This window comes from Lontra canadensis, unplaced genomic scaffold, assembly GCF_010015895.1.
Source record: "Lontra canadensis isolate GAN:19392208 unplaced genomic scaffold, GSC_riverotter_1.0 scaffold21, whole genome shotgun sequence".
NCBI classification, from domain to species: domain Eukaryota; kingdom Metazoa; phylum Chordata; class Mammalia; order Carnivora; family Mustelidae; genus Lontra; species Lontra canadensis.
This window is the reverse complement of record NW_022631015.1, coordinates 24490065-24511994: the sequence shown is the minus strand read 5'-3', so window position 1 is coordinate 24511994 and position 21930 is coordinate 24490065. Positions and strand designations below refer to the sequence as shown.

General features: G+C 46.2%; 3 protein-coding genes and 1 non-coding gene across 4 annotated transcripts in view; 3 read left to right on the top strand and 1 right to left on the bottom strand.

Annotated features, from left to right (window-relative positions):
- The window catches only part of LOC116870045, a 30731-nt gene extending 22551 nt beyond the window's left edge, over window positions 1–8180 (top strand). The window contains 1 exon segment of the mRNA XM_032861761.1: window positions 7854–8180. Within this exon segment, the coding sequence (XP_032717652.1) occupies window positions 7854–8171 (318 nt within the window). The 3' untranslated portion in view covers window positions 8172–8180.
- A 2917-nt stretch (window positions 8181–11097) lies between these two features.
- LOC116870044 (histone H4) lies at window positions 11098–11417 on the bottom strand. The gene has a single exon (XM_032861760.1). It carries the CDS (start codon window positions 11412–11414, stop codon window positions 11103–11105), a length of 312 nt encoding a protein of 103 aa, XP_032717651.1. The 5' UTR covers window positions 11415–11417; the 3' UTR covers window positions 11098–11102.
- On the top strand, window positions 11413–16054 carry LOC116870071 (histone H2B.2, embryonic-like). Its single transcript, XM_032861774.1, has 3 exons — window positions 11413–11538; window positions 15283–15455; window positions 15919–16054. Exons 1-3 carry the CDS (start codon window positions 11413–11415, stop codon window positions 16052–16054), a joined length of 435 nt encoding a protein of 144 aa, XP_032717665.1.
- Window positions 16055–21778: 5724 nt separating this feature from the next.
- TRNAQ-UUG lies at window positions 21779–21850 on the top strand. The gene has a single exon. It is a non-coding gene; the product is annotated as a tRNA-Gln (tRNA).
- Window positions 21851–21930: the final 80 nt, after the last annotated feature.

Genomic DNA, 21930 nt, shown 5'->3' with positions numbered 1-21930 from the left:
AACTGGGGCCCAAGATCCCAACTGGGACCCTAACGATCCCCTCAGAAACTGGTACCTCCGTCACTTCCAGGCCTACGTCCTGGAGGGATTAAAAAGTTTCAAGTGCTGAATCTCGCCAGGCTACGTACCCTGACCCAGGCTCCGGAGAAAAACACGACAGCCTCCTAGAGAGGAGGGAGGCTCTCATGAAACATATAGCTGTCTCTCCTGATTCTCCCGAGGCCAAGATAGGGCCCAAGACAAAACTGTGATCCGGTCAGCCCCAGATATTTGGGAAAACCTGCAAAAGTTGACCACCGGCCCTGAGGGGGCCCTAAAAGAGCTCTTTGGAGCTGCTAACTGGGTCTTTTACAACTGGGACCAAGAGGAGAGTGAGGAACAAGAGAAGAGGCTGAGAAGGAATTTCTAGGGTCTACTTGTGGCCTTATAAGCCGTTACCCATCAGCCCCCACCCCCACCCCAAGGCTCTAGTACTAGATGCCTCATCTGTGGCCGCCCAGAGCACTGGCAGCCAGGATGCCCTCAAAGGGGACAGCAAAATGAAAGCCCCCAAGCCCTGTCCTGTTTGTGGAGGACCCTGGAAATCTGAATGCCCTCGAGGACCTCCATCTTCGAGGGCTCAGCACCCGCAACAGGGTCGCGGAGCTCTTCACGGGGCCTTCCCTGGGCAGCTTGCCCTTGGGAACCCAGAGCCACGGGCAACTCATGAGACAGGGAAAGCCAGTCCGTTTCCTTCCACCTTCCCTGTTCTCCTCCCCACCCCGGTGCCCACTGCCCAGCCTCCACGCCGCTGGTCAGGGCATTGCTAGACAGCCCAGAACCAGTTTTTTTTCTCTCCCTCTGGGATACATCTGGGGTGATCTAATTTTCTCTCACTCCTTGTTAATGCCTGAGAGCCCCACACCTCCCTTAGGTAGAGATATTATGGGCCAATCTGGGAACTCTCATGTTGATGGCCCCTGGACAGACGGGCAGTCACCTCCTCTTATTAGAGGCTCATACTAATCCCCAGGTCTGGGCAACTCAGCAGTGGGTTGGGCCTTACCTGCAGTGCCCATTCACAAACACTTTAAAGATCCCACAACTTGCCCCTGTCGGAACAAATACCCTCTAAAACCAGAAGCAAAGAAGGGCCTAAAAAAAACCATAAATAATCTAAAGAAGCGGGGGTGGGGGGTCTTAAAAGGATGCAACAGCCCATGAAACACCCAGTTTTGGGGATACAAAAACCTAACAGGGAGTGGAGATTGGTACAAGATCTCGAATTATTAATGAGGCTGTGGTCCCAAGTCATCCCGTCGTCCCCAACCCTTGCACACTGCTGCCTCCGATCCCCCCTGACACAAGCTCCTTTACAGTCCCAGGCTTACAAGAGGCCTTCTTTCACAAGCCACTCCATCCAGATTCTGTTTCTGTTTGCAGTCGAGGAGCCCACGAATCCGACCGCCCAGTTCACATGGACAGTTCTACCTCAAGGGTTCTGAGATAGTCCCCACTTATTTGGACAGGCCCTGTCCTGAAATCATGCAGAATTTTCAGCTGAGGACTGGGTCCTCCTACAGTGTGTGGACCGTCTCCTGCTATAAGCCCCCTCTGAGCCGAGTATACAAACTGGCACCCAAAAGCTTCTACATTTTCAGAGTATGGGGGGAATAGAAGGTCTGCCAGCCTAAGGCTCGATTATGTGAGACATGCGTCCAATATCTGGGTCTGGTTCTTTCAGAGGAAGATAGGATACAGCCCATTGCCTCATACCATCTCCTCAAAACCCTTAACCGGTTGAGAGATTTTTCGGGCTTCGCTGTGTACATCGCTTATGGACACTGGGGTATGGGAAATCGTGTGTCCTCTTTGTCAGTTGATCAAAGGACAGGACGTGCTGGAAACCTGCTCATTAATACTGAACCCAGACTCAGACAGGGCTTTTAAAGACCTCATCAAAGGACGCCTGGGTGGCTCAGTCTGTTAAGCATCTGCCTTTGGCTCAGGTCAATTCCAGGGATCGAGCCCCGCACTGGGCTCCCCGCTCAGCAAGGGGCCAGCTTCTCCCTCTGCCTGTCGCTCCCCCTACTTGTGTTCTCTCCATCTCTGTTAAATAAATAAATAAAATCTTTTAAAAAGTAAAAAGCTCAGTGCCCCAGCTTTAAGCCTCCCTGCAGGGAGGTCTTACAACTTAGATGTGACCAAGAAGAAAGGAGTGATCTTGGGTATTCTAACCCAGGCCCGGGAGCCCACTCCATAGCCAGTGGGATCTTTAAGAAAAGACCTTGACCTGGTGTCCTGTGGGCTGCCTGTGTCCTTTAGGGCCGTGGCTGCCTCAGCACCTTTAATCCCCAAAGCTACGAATTAACTCTGGGATGGGATCTTACTGCACACACCCCTCCCCCATAACCGTCAAGGCCTGCTCTCCATGGATAGTGACCACGGGCACACGGACAGCCGCCTTCCGCCGCACCCAGCGCTCTTGCTGGAAGGTCCAGTCGTGCAAGTAAAAACTCGCTTCACTTTAAACCTTGACCCCTTCCTTCCAGAAGAGGGTACAGAGCCAGTGCACAGCCGTCAACACATCATAGCTCAAACCTATGCTGTTGGGAGAACCTAAAGGGGACCCCAACAGAGAATTCGGAGGGGACCCTATTCACTAAAGGAAGCCCATTTGCTGAGCAAGGCACCAGAACGGCTGGGTGTGCTGTGGTCACTTTACCACGTCACCTGAAATGAGAAAAAGCGATCCTGTGCTGTCTGGATCGAGCCCCTGCTCCAACCACAGCCCTCACTCAGCCGGGCGATGGAACTCAGTAGAAACAAAAGTGGCAATGTCTATACCGACTCCAAACACGCCTTCCTGCCTTTGCATGCCCGCAGCACAAGGTGGAAGGAGAGACAGTGTCTAACTGCCTCAGGTTCCCCCACTAAATATCACCCAGAAATCACCTGCCCCTACAGGCCATACCCCACCCCCGAGATGTGGCAGCAAGTGACACCAGAGAGGAACAGGTGAGGTGCTGGAAGGGAACAGCCTGGAGGATGCAGCGAAATCTGCCGTCAAGTCTTCGGCTGCCCCTGTGGTTGCCTCCCTAGTCTGGCTGGCTGCAAACCCAGGGGAAAACTTGCTCCCGCACAGAGAAAAAACAGTGGGCATCAGAAGGAGGCAACAGCCTCAGCCTCCAGGCTGACTCCGGGGTAAGATCGTAGGCTTCAGCCCTGGGCAGCAAACCAAGGGAAGGTTGGGAAAAGCCTACATCAAACCCTCCATCTGGGACAGGATAAAACCTCGCAGATGACCCACATACTTTCTACAGGAAAAAACCTGGACAAAACCTTTAAGTACCTTTTAAAGACTTGTGAAGTCTGCCACAGAAATAACCTGTACTCTCATCCCCAAATCCCCAGAGGCAGACAGTGAGGGGGAGCTGGCCTGGGGAAGGCTGGCAATTAGCAAATGGATTTCACAGGTATGCCTGAGGCACAAGGGTCCCAAAGCCTCTGGGTTTGGGTAGATAACCTTCCCACGCTTCTGCAGAACCAGAAGGCCTCAGTGGGGGTAAAGGCACTAGTAAGTGAAACCATCCCTCGGCTGGGACTCCCCTGGTCTGTACTCCTCATTGCCTTACTCCGGATTAGAAACGCCCCCGTGGAAACAGGCTTGAGCCCCTTCCAGGTCTTGTATGGGAGGCCCGTCTGTGTAAATGACCTGCTGGTGGACAAGGGAGTCTTTGACTCAGCAAATCATGTCATCCCTCTGGCAAGGTCTCCATGAGCTCCTTGGGCGGTTCCTAACCCTCAGCTCCAAGACAACCAACCTTCCCCGATCATCCCAGGGACCAAGTGCTTGTTAAAGATCTTTTCTCTTTATCTTTGTCTCTAGAGCCTGTCTAAGAGGGCGCACACACAGTCATCTTAGCCTCCCCAACGGCTGTCAAGGTACCCAAGGTCAAGGCCTAGATCCACTATTCTAGAGTCAAGCCCTGGTTTCCAGCGGAAGAAGACAACAGGAAACCAAGATACCACTGCAAGCAAGGAAGGGCTCAAACGCATCTTTAAAAAACAGAAAAGGCAACGACACCAAGCTAAGTACTTCAACCCCTGATCAAAGATGCCGTTGAATGCATTTGTTCTCTTTCTCTTTCTTTCTCTTCCCAAACTTCTACATTGCCACTCATCTGCAGGGACCCAAGGATGGGTTCAACCCAGTGCCACTCCCTTCAATTTGACTGATTGTTGGGTATGTGGGAAAGACTCAGTAGGGACCGCTGTGCCCGCCCCTATCGAGGTCTGGCTGCGGGCTAATTACTCTGTCACTCCTTTTGTCTCCTATACTAATTCATTCCCCAATCAAAATATAGAGCAACTATTTTTTAAAGCTTGGAAGAAGGACATGGAAACCAAAGTAGCCAGTGTCCCCTGGTCCGACAACACCCCAGAGCTTGCCTGGCTGGCTCAGCTCCAGATCAGTACCTCAACAACATTCCCTATTTGCTGCGAAAACACCTACACTCCGAATTCGGGGATTTTTGTAGGAAAGCTTTCCACGTCCCAGTGTAACTTCACCTTCCAGGTCCCTTCAAGCGCCGCAGAGGAGCCCTGGAATAGCTCCCTTTTCAACTCGCTCAGCGCCTACAAAGACCCTGATCAGCCTCACCTCTTTCTCCGGGCCCAGGATCCCCTAAAGGAAAAGACATCTTTTTGGACCCCTGCTAACAACTCCTGCTCAGCAGGGTGGTCCCCGGTGTCCTGCAATTCCTCTACACTAGGGTTGGCCAGAGGTTTGCTCCTCTCGTCCCAAGAATTCTTCCTGAAAATCTACCCTTCCAGCTCACTTGCCGTCACGGTGGGCGAGCGGCTCTGGTTCGATGCTTCCCTGATATGGAGGAAGTTGTCAGGCGCGGCCTCTACCTCCCCACCGAAGCTTCTCTTTAAGTACGGGTTCCACCTAAGCCTCCGTGCAGAGGACGGTCTGTTCTTCTACTGCGGGAGAAGGGCACGCGCGTTCTTACCCGCGCAGTGGACAGGGCGCTGCTCCCTCGCCTACCTAGCTCCGCTAGGGCCCCATGCCCCTGGGGCCAGCCACATGCCGCAGGTTGGAAACCAGTCCGAGCCTTGGATATAGAGACCTGAGGACTCCCTCTATTTGGAGGGTGTGGCCCTCCAGAATCCCCGGGGCCCTGGACCTCGGGACCTCCTGTCCTCCCATGCTCCCATGCCGGGGACACCTGCAGCCTCCTCCAGGAAGCCGCTTTTATATTAACAACACAGGTCAGGGGGTGCCTCGTTCAGATTCGTCAGGTAGCCTGGTGGCCCAAATAGAGGACCCCTCCTTCTGGTGGACCTCCCTTTGGGTCCAGCAGAGACACTGACTATGGCCATTAATGGCCCCAGAATTAGTCCTCTTCCTCCTGCTTCCCTTCTAACCTTGTATTCTAATGCCCTTGTCCAACTTGTTTATTCTGTCTAGGCAGCCACAGATGGCGACCCTGCCTACTGTAGGGGCCTCGGGACAGACCTCTGAACCCATAGGCACCCCTCCCCAGCAGGAAGTAGCCACAGATCAGTCATCGCCCCTGTTCCTGATGGCAGTTTGGAGTTACCTGTTGGGGGGGTGTCGGGAATATGTCAGGGACGGATCGGAGATGGACAGGCAAAGAGCCATACAGTAGGATCAGAGCCCACAGGGGTAGAATCAGTATCGCCCCTGCTTGGCCGGCCTCACGGGTATTCTTGGACCTGAAGTCTGTGGGGACCCAATCAGTCATGACGCTGTCCCTTTCGCTCCCTTCATCATCCCCTTCTCATCAGCAAGTCACTAGCCAGAGAGGGTCTTCTTTTCCTCTTCACCCCTGTACACAGCAGCCAATGTTCACTTATTACTCATGGATGTCTTAATGAAAATCAGCTTCTATGGCATTCCTAGTCTGTTGGAATAAATTTATTTTCAGTCTCTTGAAATCTTTGTATGTCCTACAGTTAAATCTGAATTGCAGTCACACACCAAGACAGACAGCGTAAGTAACCACAGCAATCACAGATAGGAGGTATGTGCTCTGTAGACTCAGTATATTATATAAAGTATCTCCATTATTTATTTTTTGAAAGAGACATGCATGGAGAAGAGGTAGAGGGAGACAGAGAATCCCAAACAGGCTCCAGTTCAGCATGGAGTATGATGTAGGTATTGAACTCACTACCCCAAGATGACCTGAGCTGAAATCATGAGTCAGACGCTTAACAGACTGAGCCACCCAGGTGCCCCTGCATTAGCTCTTAAAATAGCTTTATGAGTTAAGTATTATTATTATATTATTCCCACTCTTGATGAGCAAAGGTTTAGAAGACATAAGCAAGTGCCCAAAAGCCAATTGGTAGAAGAGATGCAACTTAAAATCAAATTTTTCTAACTCGAGTTTCAGCTCTTAAGCACTTTCTAAAACAATTGAATAATGGGTGACATTAGTTACAGGAGTTTACGAAATTATGTTAGTTTCAAGAATTTTGGAGTATGAGTCTGTATTTGTTTTCTTTTTAAAATAAAATTCAATGTATGCAAAAATTAATTCCATATTAAATACCTTATGAAAACCAAAATTTAAAAAAATCAAAAAATAGAATGTTTAGTCATTAAAAATTAAAAGGCTTAAAAGCAACTAGAAGCACAGTTTCTGAATTTAAGTACTTGGTTTTTGTAGGGCATTCATTGTATTCTAATTAATTTATAGTTAATGCAATCATGATCAGAAGCTCAAAGAGATTTATTTTTCAAAACTGCTATAGTGATTCTAAACGTACACACACACATAAAAGGAGTGTGAAACTAGATCAGAAACTTTTGAAAAGAAATAATGGAACCCACAGTGCCAAATTATGACCTGTAAGACAACTACAATTTAAAATTTTGATGTAGTAAACAGAACAGTGTAGGGGAGGAAAAATAATTTCCCCTCTACCCTTCTAGGTGCTATGAACCTCCCCTTATAATAAAAGACAGATTAAGGAGGAAAACAAAGAGCAGTTTAATGACATGGACACCTCGTGTGTACATGGGAGATGCTCTGAAGAACTGAGTGGAACTCCCGGAAGAGGCCCCAGCCACCCCTGGAGACACCACCTTCCGCTAACAGATGTTGGTGTGGGAAGGGAGTGCCCAGGGAGCCAGTCTGGGGTTGGCGGGAAAGGATGGGAAACAAGGTTGCGATGCCGAATTAAGCTGGGGCTTTCCCAAAGACAGGAATGTCTGGTGATTTAGTCATCCTTCTCTTCCTGGTGCAGAGAGGGAGACACTTAGAGGCTGAGAATTTCATCAATGTTAAAATGTCCCGTTAGGAAGATTTTAGAGATTCTCCCGTGTCGGTGTTTCTTAAAAATCATCTGCTCGCATATAGTCCTTAAGCCAAAGTGGCGCATTTGGTTGGGGGGTGGGGGGGGGCGTCTTCTGCTACCCTCCATACCAAAGAGGCCTATTTTTGAGACAGTATGTCCTGAACTCCAACACTCCTGTTTTGGGGTGACAACTTAGGGTTCCCTTCCCAGCCAACAATCATTCCCCTTCTGAATGAGAGAGGACAGTACTTTGTTGTAAACTAGAAGCCCCTAGTAACGTTCTCCTGGGCGAGATTCCTGCAGACACCAGTACGAACCCGCTCAGGAGAAGCCAGACCTTCCACGCGACCTCGCTCCCTCCAGCACACAGTCCTCGGAGCTTCGCCCAGAGGTGGGAGGAGCCGGGGAGCCGGGGGTGGGGGCGGGGCCTCGGGGCCCGCCCGCGCTGCCAGTCTTCAACGAGGTCCGACTTCTGCTTATAATTAGCGCTGACGGACAAAAGGGGCCATCGCTGTGTTGAACTCACACAGAGCACTTAGATCGATATGTCTGGTCGCGGCAAGGGTGGGAAGGGCCTGGGCAAGGGGGGCGCCAAGCGCCACCGCAAAGTGCTGCGCGACAACATCCAGGGCATCACCAAGCCCGCCATCCGGCGGCTGGCTCGGCGCGGCGGCGTCAAGCGCATCTCGGGCCTCATCTACGAGGAGACTCGCGGGGTGCTCAAGGTGTTCCTGGAGAACGTGATCCGCGACGCCGTCACCTACACGGAGCACGCCAAGCGCAAGACGGTCACGGCCATGGACGTGGTCTACGCGCTCAAGCGCCAGGGCCGCACCCTCTACGGCTTCGGGGGCTGAGCCTCCCGCTATCCTCCTGTCCAAAAAAAAATATAAGGCCCTTTTTAGGGCTTCCCACCCTTTCACGAGAGGAGCTGAAACTCTGATTACTGGAGCTCACTGGTCTGCGCGGCCGTGTTGCACTGCGGGTCATGTCACCGTTATCCGCTCTTGTTTCTAGTCCTGCCAATCAACCCTATAGCCAGGAACCTTGCCCCAGGTTGGTTTGGTGTCACAAGTCACATCAAAACTTGCTCAAAGATGTAGGTTCTAGGAGAGGCTTGGGGGCGTGTTGTGTTGGGCACAGCTTCCTTCAGAAGAGTTTGCTGTTTTATGGACACAAAGGAAAACCCTTCTACCTCAGTAATATCCTTGCCAGAAATATACTAATGGAGAGTTGTTTTAGGAGAGCTGGAAAAATGTCCAGACCAAAACTCGGCAAGTGTTCCGTCAGAAAAAGGCAATTTCTAAGTTTGACTATAATTGACCTCAGCTCCTACATGGGACCCGGCTTGGCAACTCAGGAGTAAACTATTAGCCTGGAGGGACAATTAGTGGCCTATTGCTGGCCTCCATCACCACAAAAAGTAGAGAACTTAGTGAAGGTATTTTTGTCTTTAAGGACAATGATCATAATAGCACTCCTTCAGCATTTACGATGGACGATTGACGAATGTGTTATTTGTGATTGCCAATAAACACTCAGTTACAGTTAATGTAACATTAAGATTAAGCAAATGTAAGTATGTTCTATCCAATTTTAAAAGTATAACATTTATATTCATTTTTATCTGGTTAGCAAGGATGTATAGTTTATTTTTTATTTGCTCTTTTTTTCCCTACTGCATGATATATAAGAAAACTTTTCACAATTGTATATGATTAATCACAAATACAAACTATGTCTCTTCTCATGAAATGAGAAACTATGTGTGGCCCAGTGGCCATTTGGGAAACTACAGAGGAGTTTAGATATAAGTGATACCTAAAAGGTATCATTATACAAAATGTAGGGCCTGCATTTAGGAAATGTATTATCAAGAAGTGTTAAGTTTCATTAAATCAGTTTATGAACATTAGACATCTAAAGACAAGTACTAGGATATTAGCTATAGAAATATTTAAATAATATATGGAATATGTAGGGAATGTTTTTTGGGGGGTTAATAACCAAGAGACTACTATCAAAATTATGCAAGAAATCAATGCAAAGCAGGGTACCTGGGTGGCTCAGTCGGTTAAGCATCTGCCTTCAGATCAGGTCATGATCCCAGGTCCTGGGATCAGAGCCCCACAATTGGGATCCCTGCTCTGCCAAGAGCACGCTTCTCCCTCTGTGTGCCACTCCCCCTGCTTGTGCGTGCTCTCTCTCTCTCTCTCTCTGTTAAATAATTTTTTTAAAAAAGAAGAAAAAATTAATGGAAAGCCATAAATACATAATTGACCCTCAGAAGCTGTTGGGAAATATAATTAAAAACAAAATCTCCCAGCCTAGAAAACCGCTGCACAAAGGTAGTAGAACCAGAAGTTTTATTATTGAGTAAGCATTAAACCAGAATGACTATCACAGGCAATCTGCTATGGGAATAGCAGAGACAAAAATAAATCTCACTCTGTTGGATAGCTAAATGGACACAGCCCATCTGAAACACAGTAGTGTTACAATTTGGAGTCATACCTTAGCTGAAGTTCAGCCCAAGTCTTCCTAGGAAAATGGGAGATCACCATTATTAAAACAGCACTGTATTTCAGAAATGCCTCTAGGGTCCTTGAGGAAACATTCCTGAGCCGGTAGATGGGCTGGATGCACATTTAGCATTTGACCTTAACAAGGGTTAAATCTTGGTGAGACCAGATGTTGACGGTTTTAACTTCAGCTTTAAAATGTATACATCTCATCTTTGCTTACTGTTTTTCTATACATTTGGGCAATTACTACTTTCATCTGTGTGTGTGCATTAGCCAAGCTTCCTACCAACACCCAAGTCTTCCCTTTCGACTCTGGGTTTCTTTCTCTACTTTTTAAGACTTCCTCTAGGAGAATCCTAGATTCTAGAGTTATGGCCTAATCCTGTGTTTGATTCCTTTTCGACTCTGTACCAAAGATCTCTCCTGGGCTAGGGCTGCCTATTTTCATGGCAACATTTCTGTTGTTTCCCTTATCATTTAGCTGGAATGCCTTTTAACTGCATCCCACCCTCACCACCTGGTCTGTGGTGTACTGACCTCTCTGTCCTCTAGGAGCTTGGGTCTCCACTCCCAGCAGACCCCAGCACTGGAGCCAGGGCTGGTCACATGCTTGGTCTCATCCAACTGTCCCAATTGTTGCTCTCCAATTAAGTCTACTTAACACTCATTTGTTTCTTGAGCAGAGGACACGTGGCACCAGAATGCAGATCACTAAACGTGATCACATCGCATGGCCTCATGCACACGGAGATGCACCTTCTCTGTAATTCAGCGCTGAGGCACCTGCGGTTCTTGCTCCTTGCAACCCCCAAACCTGCACTCCGTCACACTGAGAAAGCCGTTCTACTCCTGCTCAAGTCCTAAACCCATTTCCCTCCCAACCGTCATGCCAACGTTCCCATTACGGCATTAAAATTTCACTTTAAATTGAAATCCCATAATCCTTGCTTGTATTGTCAAATAAAATTAAAAACATAATAATAAATAAATGTACCTGTCAAGTGTTAAAGTGTCAACAGTAACTTAATGCAACTCTCCAAAAACCTGCGGGAGAACATGAAAAATGAAAGGGCTCATGCGTTCTCTAGTTGCACACGGGGAAACCGGGGAAGCTTCTACGCAAACGGGAATGGATGTACTTTCATGGCCCTAACCCGACACTGTTAAAGACAAACCAGCGTCACGGCTCCGGAGATGAAAGAAGTGGGGGCCCTGAAAAGGGCCTTTAGGATTTTCAAAGAAACCAAACCGGAGGGCAGAAACTCAGCCCCCGAAGCCGTAGAGGGTGCGGCCCTGGCGCTTGAGCGCGTAGACCACGTCCATGGCCGTGACCGTCTTGCGCTTGGCGTGCTCCGTGTAGGTGACGGCGTCGCGGATCACATTCTCCAGGAACACCTTGAGCACCCCGCGGGTCTCCTCGTAGATGAGGCCGGAGATCCGCTTGACGCCGCCGCGCCGAGCCAGCCGCCGGATGGCGGGCTTGGTGATGCCCTGGATGTTGTCGCGCAGCACTTTGCGGTGGCGCTTGGCGCCCCCCTTGCCCAGGCCCTTCCCACCCTTGCCGCGACCAGACATGGCTGGGAGACGACTGCACAGCGTTTTGTCACGTCGTCTGCGCTGCAGGCTTTTATCCCGCTGCCAGCGGACCGAACTGAGAACCTCACACAGCCGAGAAGTGCCACCCCATGGCGGGAGAGAAGTGTGACAAGACCCAAAAAAAAAAAAAAAAAAAAAAACAAAAACAGAAAGTCGTAGGTTTCCTTGTACTGTGTCTTGTTTATACCCGGTAACTATTTTGTTACTCTGTTTGGAAACTTTAAAAAATTGCTTTTCGATGGGAACCCCAAGCGCGAATATTGTGAGAAATACAGAAAAGGGCAAGTAATAAAATAGCAATATTTTATCCCCCCACACAGAGAACACAGTACTGCTGCCCAGTTTGGGATTTTGGTGAAATAGGGAAGTGCACATCTTTTTTTTTTTTTTTAGAAAATTCACATAGTTCCATGTATGGCGTTTTGGAACTTCTTCACATAGATTACATTTTAATCACTTTTCCTTCTCTAAAGACCAAAAAAAAAAAAAAAAGGTGTTTTTAATATCTACTTGTTATTCCTTCTTAAACATTCTCTATAGTACACTTGAGCCAATTTCCTATTAATTCCTTAATAAATCACATGTATAAAATAATTATTTTCCCTACTGACTGATGTACCACTTTCAACACTAGGAAATGTAGGGGTCAAGGGCAGGTTAACCTAAAATGAGTCACTTTGACGTGAAGGTTATTAAAATCCAGCACATTTTGTAAAAGCTTTTTACCGCCTCCACAACTGCGTAAAAGGAAATTAGATAGAGGACCTGCTCCAGAAAGAAATTTACCACAGAGAGAACTGTATTATACTGTGAGCTAGGTGTAGACCATGGGGACCAGGCAAGGCCTGTTGGATCAAAGCCCTTTATGTCCCTTGTTTCCAAGTGGCCCAGCAGACATTTTCTTTATCAGGCATTTGCTCTTCTGTGAATTACATTCCTTCCCTTTGAAGTCCCAGGCCCCTGGCCCCTTCTCCTTAGTTCAGAAAGACATATATACTTCATTTTGCTTGACGTCTTTGAAATTTCATGTCTGTATAGATCCCTGTAGTATACTGTTACATTTTATTTTCTCCTGTGAATCTGGCTCATGTCTATTTGATTCTTAGCCCGCTGGAAGGATCTCCAAAAGGACAGGATATTCCTGCTCCCTGACAGAACTATTCCTAAAAATTCTATTCCATACAGAACTATAGAACTATAGTTTAAGCAATGTCCTTTGCCAAAGGAAATCTACTTTCAGTTCAGTCTTGGAAATTTTACACTAGGGAAAGTGAAAAGTGATTATGTCTGTATGATATTCCATCATAAGCATTTTCTATGATACATTTTAAGCAAAATCTCTAGCACTTAACATAATATGCTTTCTATTTTAAAGATCTGTACATAACTTATTTCCTGAGGATAACCTAGAATTGAAATGCTTTGTCAGAGACGGTATAGATTTTTGTGGTATTATATTAATATTAGTACAATTTCCACAATTCTTACCACACTCACCTCTGCCAGCAGTGTTGTGCATATAAATTTACCATATAATACCAAAGAGGCATATTTTGAGATGATATATTCTACTCCTCTTCAAAATATTGTAACTTGTTTCAGGTTTAAAGGAAAAATTAACCCTTTTGGAATTTTTGTCATCATTGCATCACACTGATTAACTGGGACATCTTTAAAAGAATGAGTTCTTCATCCTTGTATATTGTAGGAGCTGGAAAATTTTCCCTTATTTCTTTCTAGGTTCTTTTGCCAAGCTACTAATTAAAATGACACAAAACAGATTAATGGGGGCCACCTGGGTCGCTCAGTTGTTAAGCATCTGCCTTTGGCTCAGGTCATGATCTCAGGGTCCTAGGATCGAGCCCCATGTTGGGCTCCCTGTTTAGCCTGCTTCTCTCCTTCTGCCTGTGGTTCCACCTACTTGTGCTCTCTTTCTTTGTCAAATAAATAAATAAAATCGTTAACAAACAAAACAAAACCAGACTAACAGGAGAAAAACATTTAATTTCCTAAGTACAGAAGCCCTGTAAAAAATAAGACTTAAAGGCAGTCAGGCACTTAAGGCTGATATGCCATCCCCAGCTAAGGAATGGGAGAGGGGCCTGGAGCTATAGAGGGGAGGAGGATAATTCAAAGCAAGATAAGAGTAGAGTTTAGTAATCACGTATCTGTCTCGACAAGCTGAGCCTTTCATGTTAAAAAGCTGTATCTGTTAATACCTGTCTGTTATCAGCCCCTTACCTAAATTCTTCAAGGCCGTCAGGGGGAGGGCAAAAGTTTCTCTTGACCTGTAATGTTCTCAGCTGACTTTAGTTCTAAACAGTCCACATGTCAGTGGCGTTTGGGGAAGACTCGTTCTGAACCCCTTCACTGTCGTATTGCTAGGTTAAAGCTGTGCCCGGCTCACAGTAGAGGGGCAATGAGTATTTGTTGAATGAAGTGTAGGGAAAGAAAAATTCTCTGTCCTCTTTGGATCTCTGCCCAAGAATTAAACTGACCTAAGACCGGTTAACAGAGGAAAAAAGCATACATGTTCTATTAAATTTGTACATGTTACATGGCAGCCATGGAGAAGGAAGTCCCAAAGCAACTAGTCAGGGAGATTTCATATTTTTAGACAAGATAAGTTTGTGAAGAATTGACAAGACAAAGAGGTTTGGGCTTGGGGTAGCCAGTTGAAGAAATAACAAGGTTTTTTACTTGTGGCCTTTCAGCCCTAAATTCCCTCTGGTGATAAGAAGTCCTCCTCTCCTGAGGGTACAGGGTGGGTGCCTGTCCCAGAGGACTTTTATCTCCTGCTTTCAGGGGAGGGGTGGGATGGGTGGGGAGGTCGGAGTGACCCTCCCGCTTCTGCAGTTTTCTCAAACTCTTTTAAGCTTTAGATATTCCATATATGCCTGGGTGCTTTGAGGCAGTGAGTTGGAATGAACGTGGCAAGTCTCCTTTCCTCCCAAGCCCACTTTCTGAAGCCCCTTTCTTGAGTGCTGATGTCGCACAAGCTGAAAGCCAGACATTCCAGGCTCCCCTCCTTCACCTGCCCCTGTAAGTCATTCTGCAGCAAGGCCTAACCTTTCTGCTGCCTCTTCCCCTTTATCCCCCTTTCTTCCCCTCCTCCTCGTTCCGACCCTCACCTCTGGCTGGTATTTCCAACCTTTTGACGTGGATCTCACCCACCTTTCCATCCATTCTCAACCGGGTCCCCAGAATAATGGTTCTAATCATATATTTTACAAGATTTTAAAATGCGGTAGAGTCTGCCTTCCCCTAGTAGATAAACTTTGTATTTATTTTCAAGGTGTACAAAGCTCCTCAGTATGGGAAGTTCTTTGCCCCACCTTCTACTTATCGTTCCACATTCATTTCCCTCCATTCCAGACTCCAGTCCTGCGAGAGGATTTCCAAGTCCTAGAGCACCTTCCCCTCCCCACCACAGGATCTGCCCCATTCAGCAACCTCCATTTTGCTTCCCTCCAAGCTTCTTTTCAGAGTTTGTATTTTCTTAACGGTTTCTTCTGAAGATGCTGGGACTTCCCCACTGCAGGTACATTTCTTAGCACCTATGAGACCAGTGTGCGGGGTATAGGCAAGAGCGAAGAATGGTGGGTGCATCAAGGAAGCAAATCTCCAAGTTAGCTTTAAGAGGCAAACTGGCCACATGTGTTTTCTTGCAATCCACTCCGTGAGTCCTTACTCTTGAGCAAAGACACTAACAGTAGGTCTTCCTGGACTTACGGCAGCCACTAGTCCCAGCACAGCCCCCAGACCAGGCGTCCCTTTAACAAGGACACTGGACTTCCTGCCGACAGAAATGAAAAGACAGGCTGTGTTCCTGGGAATATTGTTTTAGAGAATTGAAGAGGTGAAGAAACGTTTCCGGCTCTTCACTCAGCTCCATGAGAAAGAACTTTCGAACCAAAATGGTTACACTGCTAATAGGCCTTTAACAATGCTTATAATGTTAACAGGAGTCGGTGGGCCAAGCGTGGATTCGTCCAGGGGTAACCAGCCTGAGTTAAGTAGGTGAGAAAGTATTAAACAGAACATGGGCCTCTTTCAGACTGGGGAGCAAGAACTAGATAAACGCTGAGTAAATCTACAGTCTCATCGACCATCCAGGAGCCTGCCTAATGCTTTACACCTGGAGGCAATGAAACAGGCCTACAGAGATCAGTGGAAAGAGCTGAGACAATTAGGGTTTCTCCACTGGACTTCCAAATAGTTTTGCATCACAAAGACACCAGGTGTTCTTTGCATTGGTGACTTACTAGGCAAAATGTAACACTAATAAACAACTGGAAACTACACGCTAAAATGCACTGGGCAAATCCCAAAGCCAACTAGAATTCTACAGGTTAACGTCAAGCTACTTATGTTTAGAAAGTTAATGTTCACTCTTTACTTGTAATCAAAACTAATCAGCGAACAAGCTCTTTCTTAGAAAGTGTGGATGGCTCTGAAAAGAGCCTTTGGGGTTGGATGACAGGACGCTTACTTGGCGGGCTCACTTGGAGCTGGTGTACTTGGTGACGGCCGTGCGCCTGCTGCTGCCCGGGGAGCTGGCCAAACACGCCGTGTCCGAGGGCACCAAGGCCGTCACCAAGTACACCAGTTCCAAGTGAGCCCGCCAAGTAAGCGTCCTGTCATCCAACCCCAAAGGCTCTTTTCAGAGCCACTTAACTTTTACCAAGAAAAAGCTGTTGCGCTTTGCCTATTGAAAAGTCTCGGTGGCTGTATCCGGGATCATTTTCTCCAGGAACACCTTGAGTACCCCGCGGATCTCCTGTAAGTGAAGCCAGATGACGGGCTTGGCAGTCCGTGCATGTTGTGCACCGCGTTATGGTGGCGCTTGCCATCACCCAGATCTAATCACAGCCCCTCCTAATTTGCCACAGCTAGACCTGATGTTGAGAGTATAGACGGGAACACTAAAAACAAAAGTCCACCGGTGCACTCAAGAGGCAAGAGGCGTTTTGAACCCTTCAGACCAAATTGAAAACTAGAGCAGCGCAGGCCGGAAAGCTTCACCGCTGGATTCTGCTCCCTTCCTCCTTGCAAGCAAAGGTGGAGGGAGGTATGTGTCCGGAGCTTCTTGTGGGTCGCTGAGGCCGTCTTGGGGGAAGGCGAGGCGGACTTTGCGGTGCCCTTGCAGGGGAAGGAATGTCCTGTGGACTCTGGTATGAATATTTGAGGGAAGAAAAAGAAGTTAGTGGATATGGGCCTCCGCTTGCTACGGCACAGTCATCTCTGACTCTCAAATTAGGCAAAACAGAAGTAACTTACCTGAGGTCACACAGCAAAAAAATGGTGAATGGAATTTAAGCTTCCAAACTTTGAGTCCGTGCTTGTAGTAGGATCTACTGCCCGTTTTAGATCCTAATCCCCACCTCTGGGAGGCTGGAGAGCGCAAATGAAACCCCAGAACAGGTCTTGGCTCTTACACAGCAATTAACTGATTCAAGTCTATCGGGCCTTAACTCTGTTCCCAGAGCCCAACTAGGTTCTTAGGGCCACCAGGGCCACTTCGAGGCTCTTGTGTCTTGCAGCACATTACATAAGGCATGGATTTCTGTATCTTTCCTCTAAAATGGGAATAAGTTGGAGATGACTTGGATAAATGTAAAGGGAGCTTGCAACTTTTAGTCCCTCGGTGTTCATTTGTTTTCTGCCCTTGTATCTTTTCATATGTATTAGAATCACGTGAAATTATTAAAGTGAAGACACATTATTACAATAGGAAAGCATTTTGCTACAGGAAAGCAGTAAACCCGTTATACTCTGCCCCAAATTCTATATACAATCCTCTGCCACCCTATTGCATCAAGGTATTGACAAAACGGCAGTAATATTTATTACTCTTCCCAGATTTTAAAATAAATCTCTGTAATAGTAGACCAACTCAAAGTGATCAATTAAAGTTAACTATCTCTACTTTGCCTTCCAATAATCTTCAGTAACTTCACCAGCAAATGAATGCTGCAGTGGATTTTAAAATGCTTTTCTTGCTATTTCCCCAAATCCAACTGTACCTCCTAAACTATTCTTCCATCCAATTAACTAACATTTTATTTAGCATTTACTATTCGTTACAGGCCGCTCATTGTATGTTGGATTAGGGATGGAAATCCTTAAACCTTATTTCTCAGTCACCACCGGTGTTCCTGAAAATAGGTAAAACGTTCATGGAGGAAAATTTGGCAATATCTCTCAAAACAATGCATATATTTTTGGGCACCTGGGTGACTCAGTTGGTTAAGGGACTGCCTTCAGCTCAGGTCATGATCAAGTCCTGGGATCGAGTCCCACATTAGGCTTCCAGCTCCATGGGTATCTGCTTCTCCCTCTGACCTCCCCTCTCATGCTCTCTCACTCTGTCTCTCTTTCTCTCAAATAAATAAATAAATAAATCTTTAAAATTAATAATAATAAAAGATCCTCTCTCTTAAAAAAAAAAAATGCATATATTTTTACAACCAGAAACACCACCTCTGGGGTGGCACCATTCTTGAAAATGTACAAAATGGCATATTACAGGCTTTTGCAACAGCCCACTTAGTAGAATAGATGACAAGGAGCAATCTGAGTGATCAAAAACGAAGGAATGAATTACAGGACATTATTCTGTCTGGTAAGAACAATTGAGAATGTTCTTCATAATAACAGTAGCTGGTGTTTATTGCTTACCAAATAATGTCCTAAAAGTTTCCTTACATACATCCAATTACCAAATCTTTATAACAACCTGATGAGTTAAATTACTACTTGCCTGTTTTATAGATTATAAAATGGGGATTCAGAGAGGTTGAGTAAATTCCCTGAGGTTGCACAGCTAATAAATAGTAAAAACATAATTTAAAAAAAAAAAATCTCTTCTGAAGCCATATTTGCGACCACTGTGTATTATCAGCCTTCTCTGGGTATCAATATGGGATGATTTCTGAAGCCATGTTTGTGACCACTGTGTATTATCAGCCTTCTCTGGGTATCGATATGGGATGATTTCCAAGATCTATTGGCAAGTACAAAAAATACAGGATAGTATGCAGTAGAATTTTCTGCATGTATGTTTATACGCTTGCAAAATATGTCTAGAGGGTTACTAGGTTAAGTTGCCATGGGTGAAGGGAGGATCTTTTCAACTGTAACCCTTTTATGCTCTTAAATCATGTATGCATTGCCAATAAATGAATGAATAACGGATAAACAAATAAATAAATAAATCTGAGAATCCCCCTGCTCAAATATTGAGAAAATAATATTAATAAATAAATACTTCAGTAAAGATGTGTGTGGAAAGCCTCAGGAGCACAGGAGAGATAATATTACCAGTGTGTATGGGGGGGTGGGGGGGTAATACAAAACTGTTCTAGGCAGGTGAAGTAAGAAAGTGGGTGTCACATTCCAGGAGTTCGTAATAGTTGGCGGGACTAGAGTCTGCAAGGGTAGGCAGAAGGGAGCAGCCCAAGGGGCCGACCAAAGAGTCCAACAGAATTTTATACCCGGGGCTTCATTCAGTACTAGGTGTGTGGTCCTTAAAATGATGAGAGGACCTCACGATAAAACAACTAGGTAGGAACTGTGAAGAGCTTATCAAGTAAGATTCTGAAATATGCCAAATTCTAGATGCCAATATAAGTGTTTGGTTTTTTAAGTGAAGCAGACTCTCAATTTATTTACTAAATCAATCCGGCATCTGTAGGATTTCTTTGCTCCATGAGCATGAATGAGAGACAGAAAGCATCACCTGTCTGTTTTGGAAGCAGTAGAGGAATCTTACAAGTGTCTATTACAGGTTGAACGGAAGACTTCATAATGCAACTTTGTTACTTTTGTAGCTTATGATCAAATAAGCCAGGGGATCAGAATGGCACACTGTGGGTGGATATAGGTCAAGATCTGTGCAACAATGTCTACGAAGTCTCAGGAAACCCCTTACAAATCAAATCATACTCCTGTGTTTTTATTTAACTGAAAACAACCCGGTGGCAGCTTCGAGCCCTGGCCCAGAACTCCATATTGGCCCGGCAGCATGGCAGGACCCCACAGGGCAGCCTTGAGCTCATATTTTACATGAAGAATTAGAAAAGAGGTTGAAGAAGATTTCCTTTCAGACAAGACAGTTGGGACACCTAGCATCCTTTGATGGGGCTTTATTGTCTATTATCCGGGAGGTCCTTTCGAATGTGTTTATTGGCTTATTGTCAGTAAAAAGGGTCTTCCTTTTTTTTTTTCTACATTTAATAGAGAAACATTCCCCATCATCTTTCATGCAAGTTTTTTGTTTTTTTTTTTCTAAATTGGTTTCCTTTAACCTCTCATTTTCCTCTCCGAACTTACTCCTCAGTCTGTCTCAGAACATGCGAGCAAGACAGAAACTGTGACAAAGGCCGGAATAATCCACAGAGCTTGCGACCATGAGTAACACGAACGAAATTCAGCATCACGCATTAAGGGAAGCAGAATATGCACATTATTGCAAATCCCAGTTATTAGTCATTGGAGGGCCCATAACTTTACCTCTGTGTATAAAGAAAATTAATGGCTCTAATCATAAAATAGGACCATCTGTTATACAGCATACACTAGGCTAGCACTGAGGAGACCCAGTGAAAAAGTCTGTGAGATTTCTTGTTCTTGTGACACATCGAAGGGAAGAGGGAGCCAGACAATCAGAAATAAATTAATAAAAACTAAACTATATCAGCCCCTTGATGAAGTAGTTTGTATAAAATAAAGCAAGGAAGTGGGTAAGGAACTGGGAGTCCCAACTTGAACTGGGAGACCCTTACACAGGGTCTCGCTGGGGCACCAGCGCTTCAATGAGCGCTGACAGAGTCGCCATCTGGGGGAAGCTGCTCCAGGTGGAAGGAATGAGGGCGAAGTACCCCAGGCAGCTCCCTGCTTAGCATGTTCTGGGAACAGCAAGAGAGGCCCGTGTGCTTGTAGCAAAGGGAGTAATGGGGTAAGAAGTTTTGCTTCAGATGTCTGCCTGTTTCTCTGAGTCCAACTTAATGCCTGCCTTGAGCCTCAAAACCCAGAAGGTTTTTGCATAGTCACAGGTAAGCTCTGCACAAAGAGAAGATGGCCCCACCTCCACCAGGATCTAGATCTAGGGAAGCAAATGACATTCTTGTAAAACTCTCCCTAAAGAGGTGAATTCTAACAAGAATCTTGTTCCCAGCCATACATACCTCCAGCACCAAGACATCTGGAATGACACTGAGGGACTGATGTCACAACAGATGGCTTTTTACTGCTTAATGGAATAACAACACATAGCGCTTAGAGGATGTGTTGGGGGGAGTCTTCGTATCCTTAGTCATCTACTTCGTATTTTCAACTTTTCCATTTCATCCAACTCTTGCAGACCCCAAGGCTAACAATTTTGTAAACAGTCCTCATTTTGGGAAGTATATAACAAGATCTTAAACAGGCCCATAAAAAAAAAAAAAACATGAACCCTGATATTCATTAACAAATTATTTATGGTGACAAAAAAAATTGAGGACAGTCCTCTTGGGCAACACTGAGGGAGTAGATAGGGAAAACTGCTGTTTCTAGGGGGGGTTTTTGGGGGGTTACTGTGACTGCAGAGTAAGCGAGCCCAAACTTTGTTGCCATAAAGCAAACATTTTGTTATATTCATGGATTCTGTGATCAGGATGCCTCTGGGATGTCTGGAGCCTCAGATGCGATTTTTCCTTGCCCAGGGTGGTTTTTGGGATAGGTGCTGAGGGCTGGAATCATCTGCGGGCATCTTTAGTCACTCTTCTGTCATATGACAGCCAGGCTGAGCCAGCTACGGGGTATGGGCTTCTTAACAGGATGGTGGCCTCACTGTGGTCAGACTTCTCAAGTGGTGGCGGACCATTGCAAAGGTGATCTCCCAGGATACCCAAGCAGAAACTGGGACTTCCCACCTAAGAATAAAAGTCAGAGTCCTAACAAGGCCCTACACTGCCCTACAAGTTTTGTGTCTGATGATTCAGGATAGAAAGGGACAAAGGCGGGAGCAGGAATGTCACTGTTAGAAAAGGCCCCTGAAAACCAGACGAAACAGACAAGGTCCGTTTACGAAATCTGCGCGGCCCTAGGGATAATTCTTTGTCTAGGATTCCTGAGAATCTCAGGACTTCCAGCCCCTGTGGTCCTGACCTGTAAAAGCCATTTGTGCCCCATCCACGGAGACGACTGCAGCACTCACACGTTTTCAAAATACCCCTGCAAGGGGCGGTACAGTTTGATTGGAACAAGAAGGCGAGGATCTTAATTTTAGTAATTGGGATTTAGCGCTTCCGTGATGTATATTTATCACAAGAGGTACCTGTTAGAAAACGGCCCCCGCCGGCCCCATGGTGTAATGGTTAGCACTCTGGACTTTGAATCCAGCGATCCGAGTTCAAATCTCGGTGGGACCTTCTCCGCTTTTCCTTTACATGTTTTTTTTCTTCTTTTTCATTTTTCTTCCTGCTATCCTCTTAAAACTAACATTCCCCCC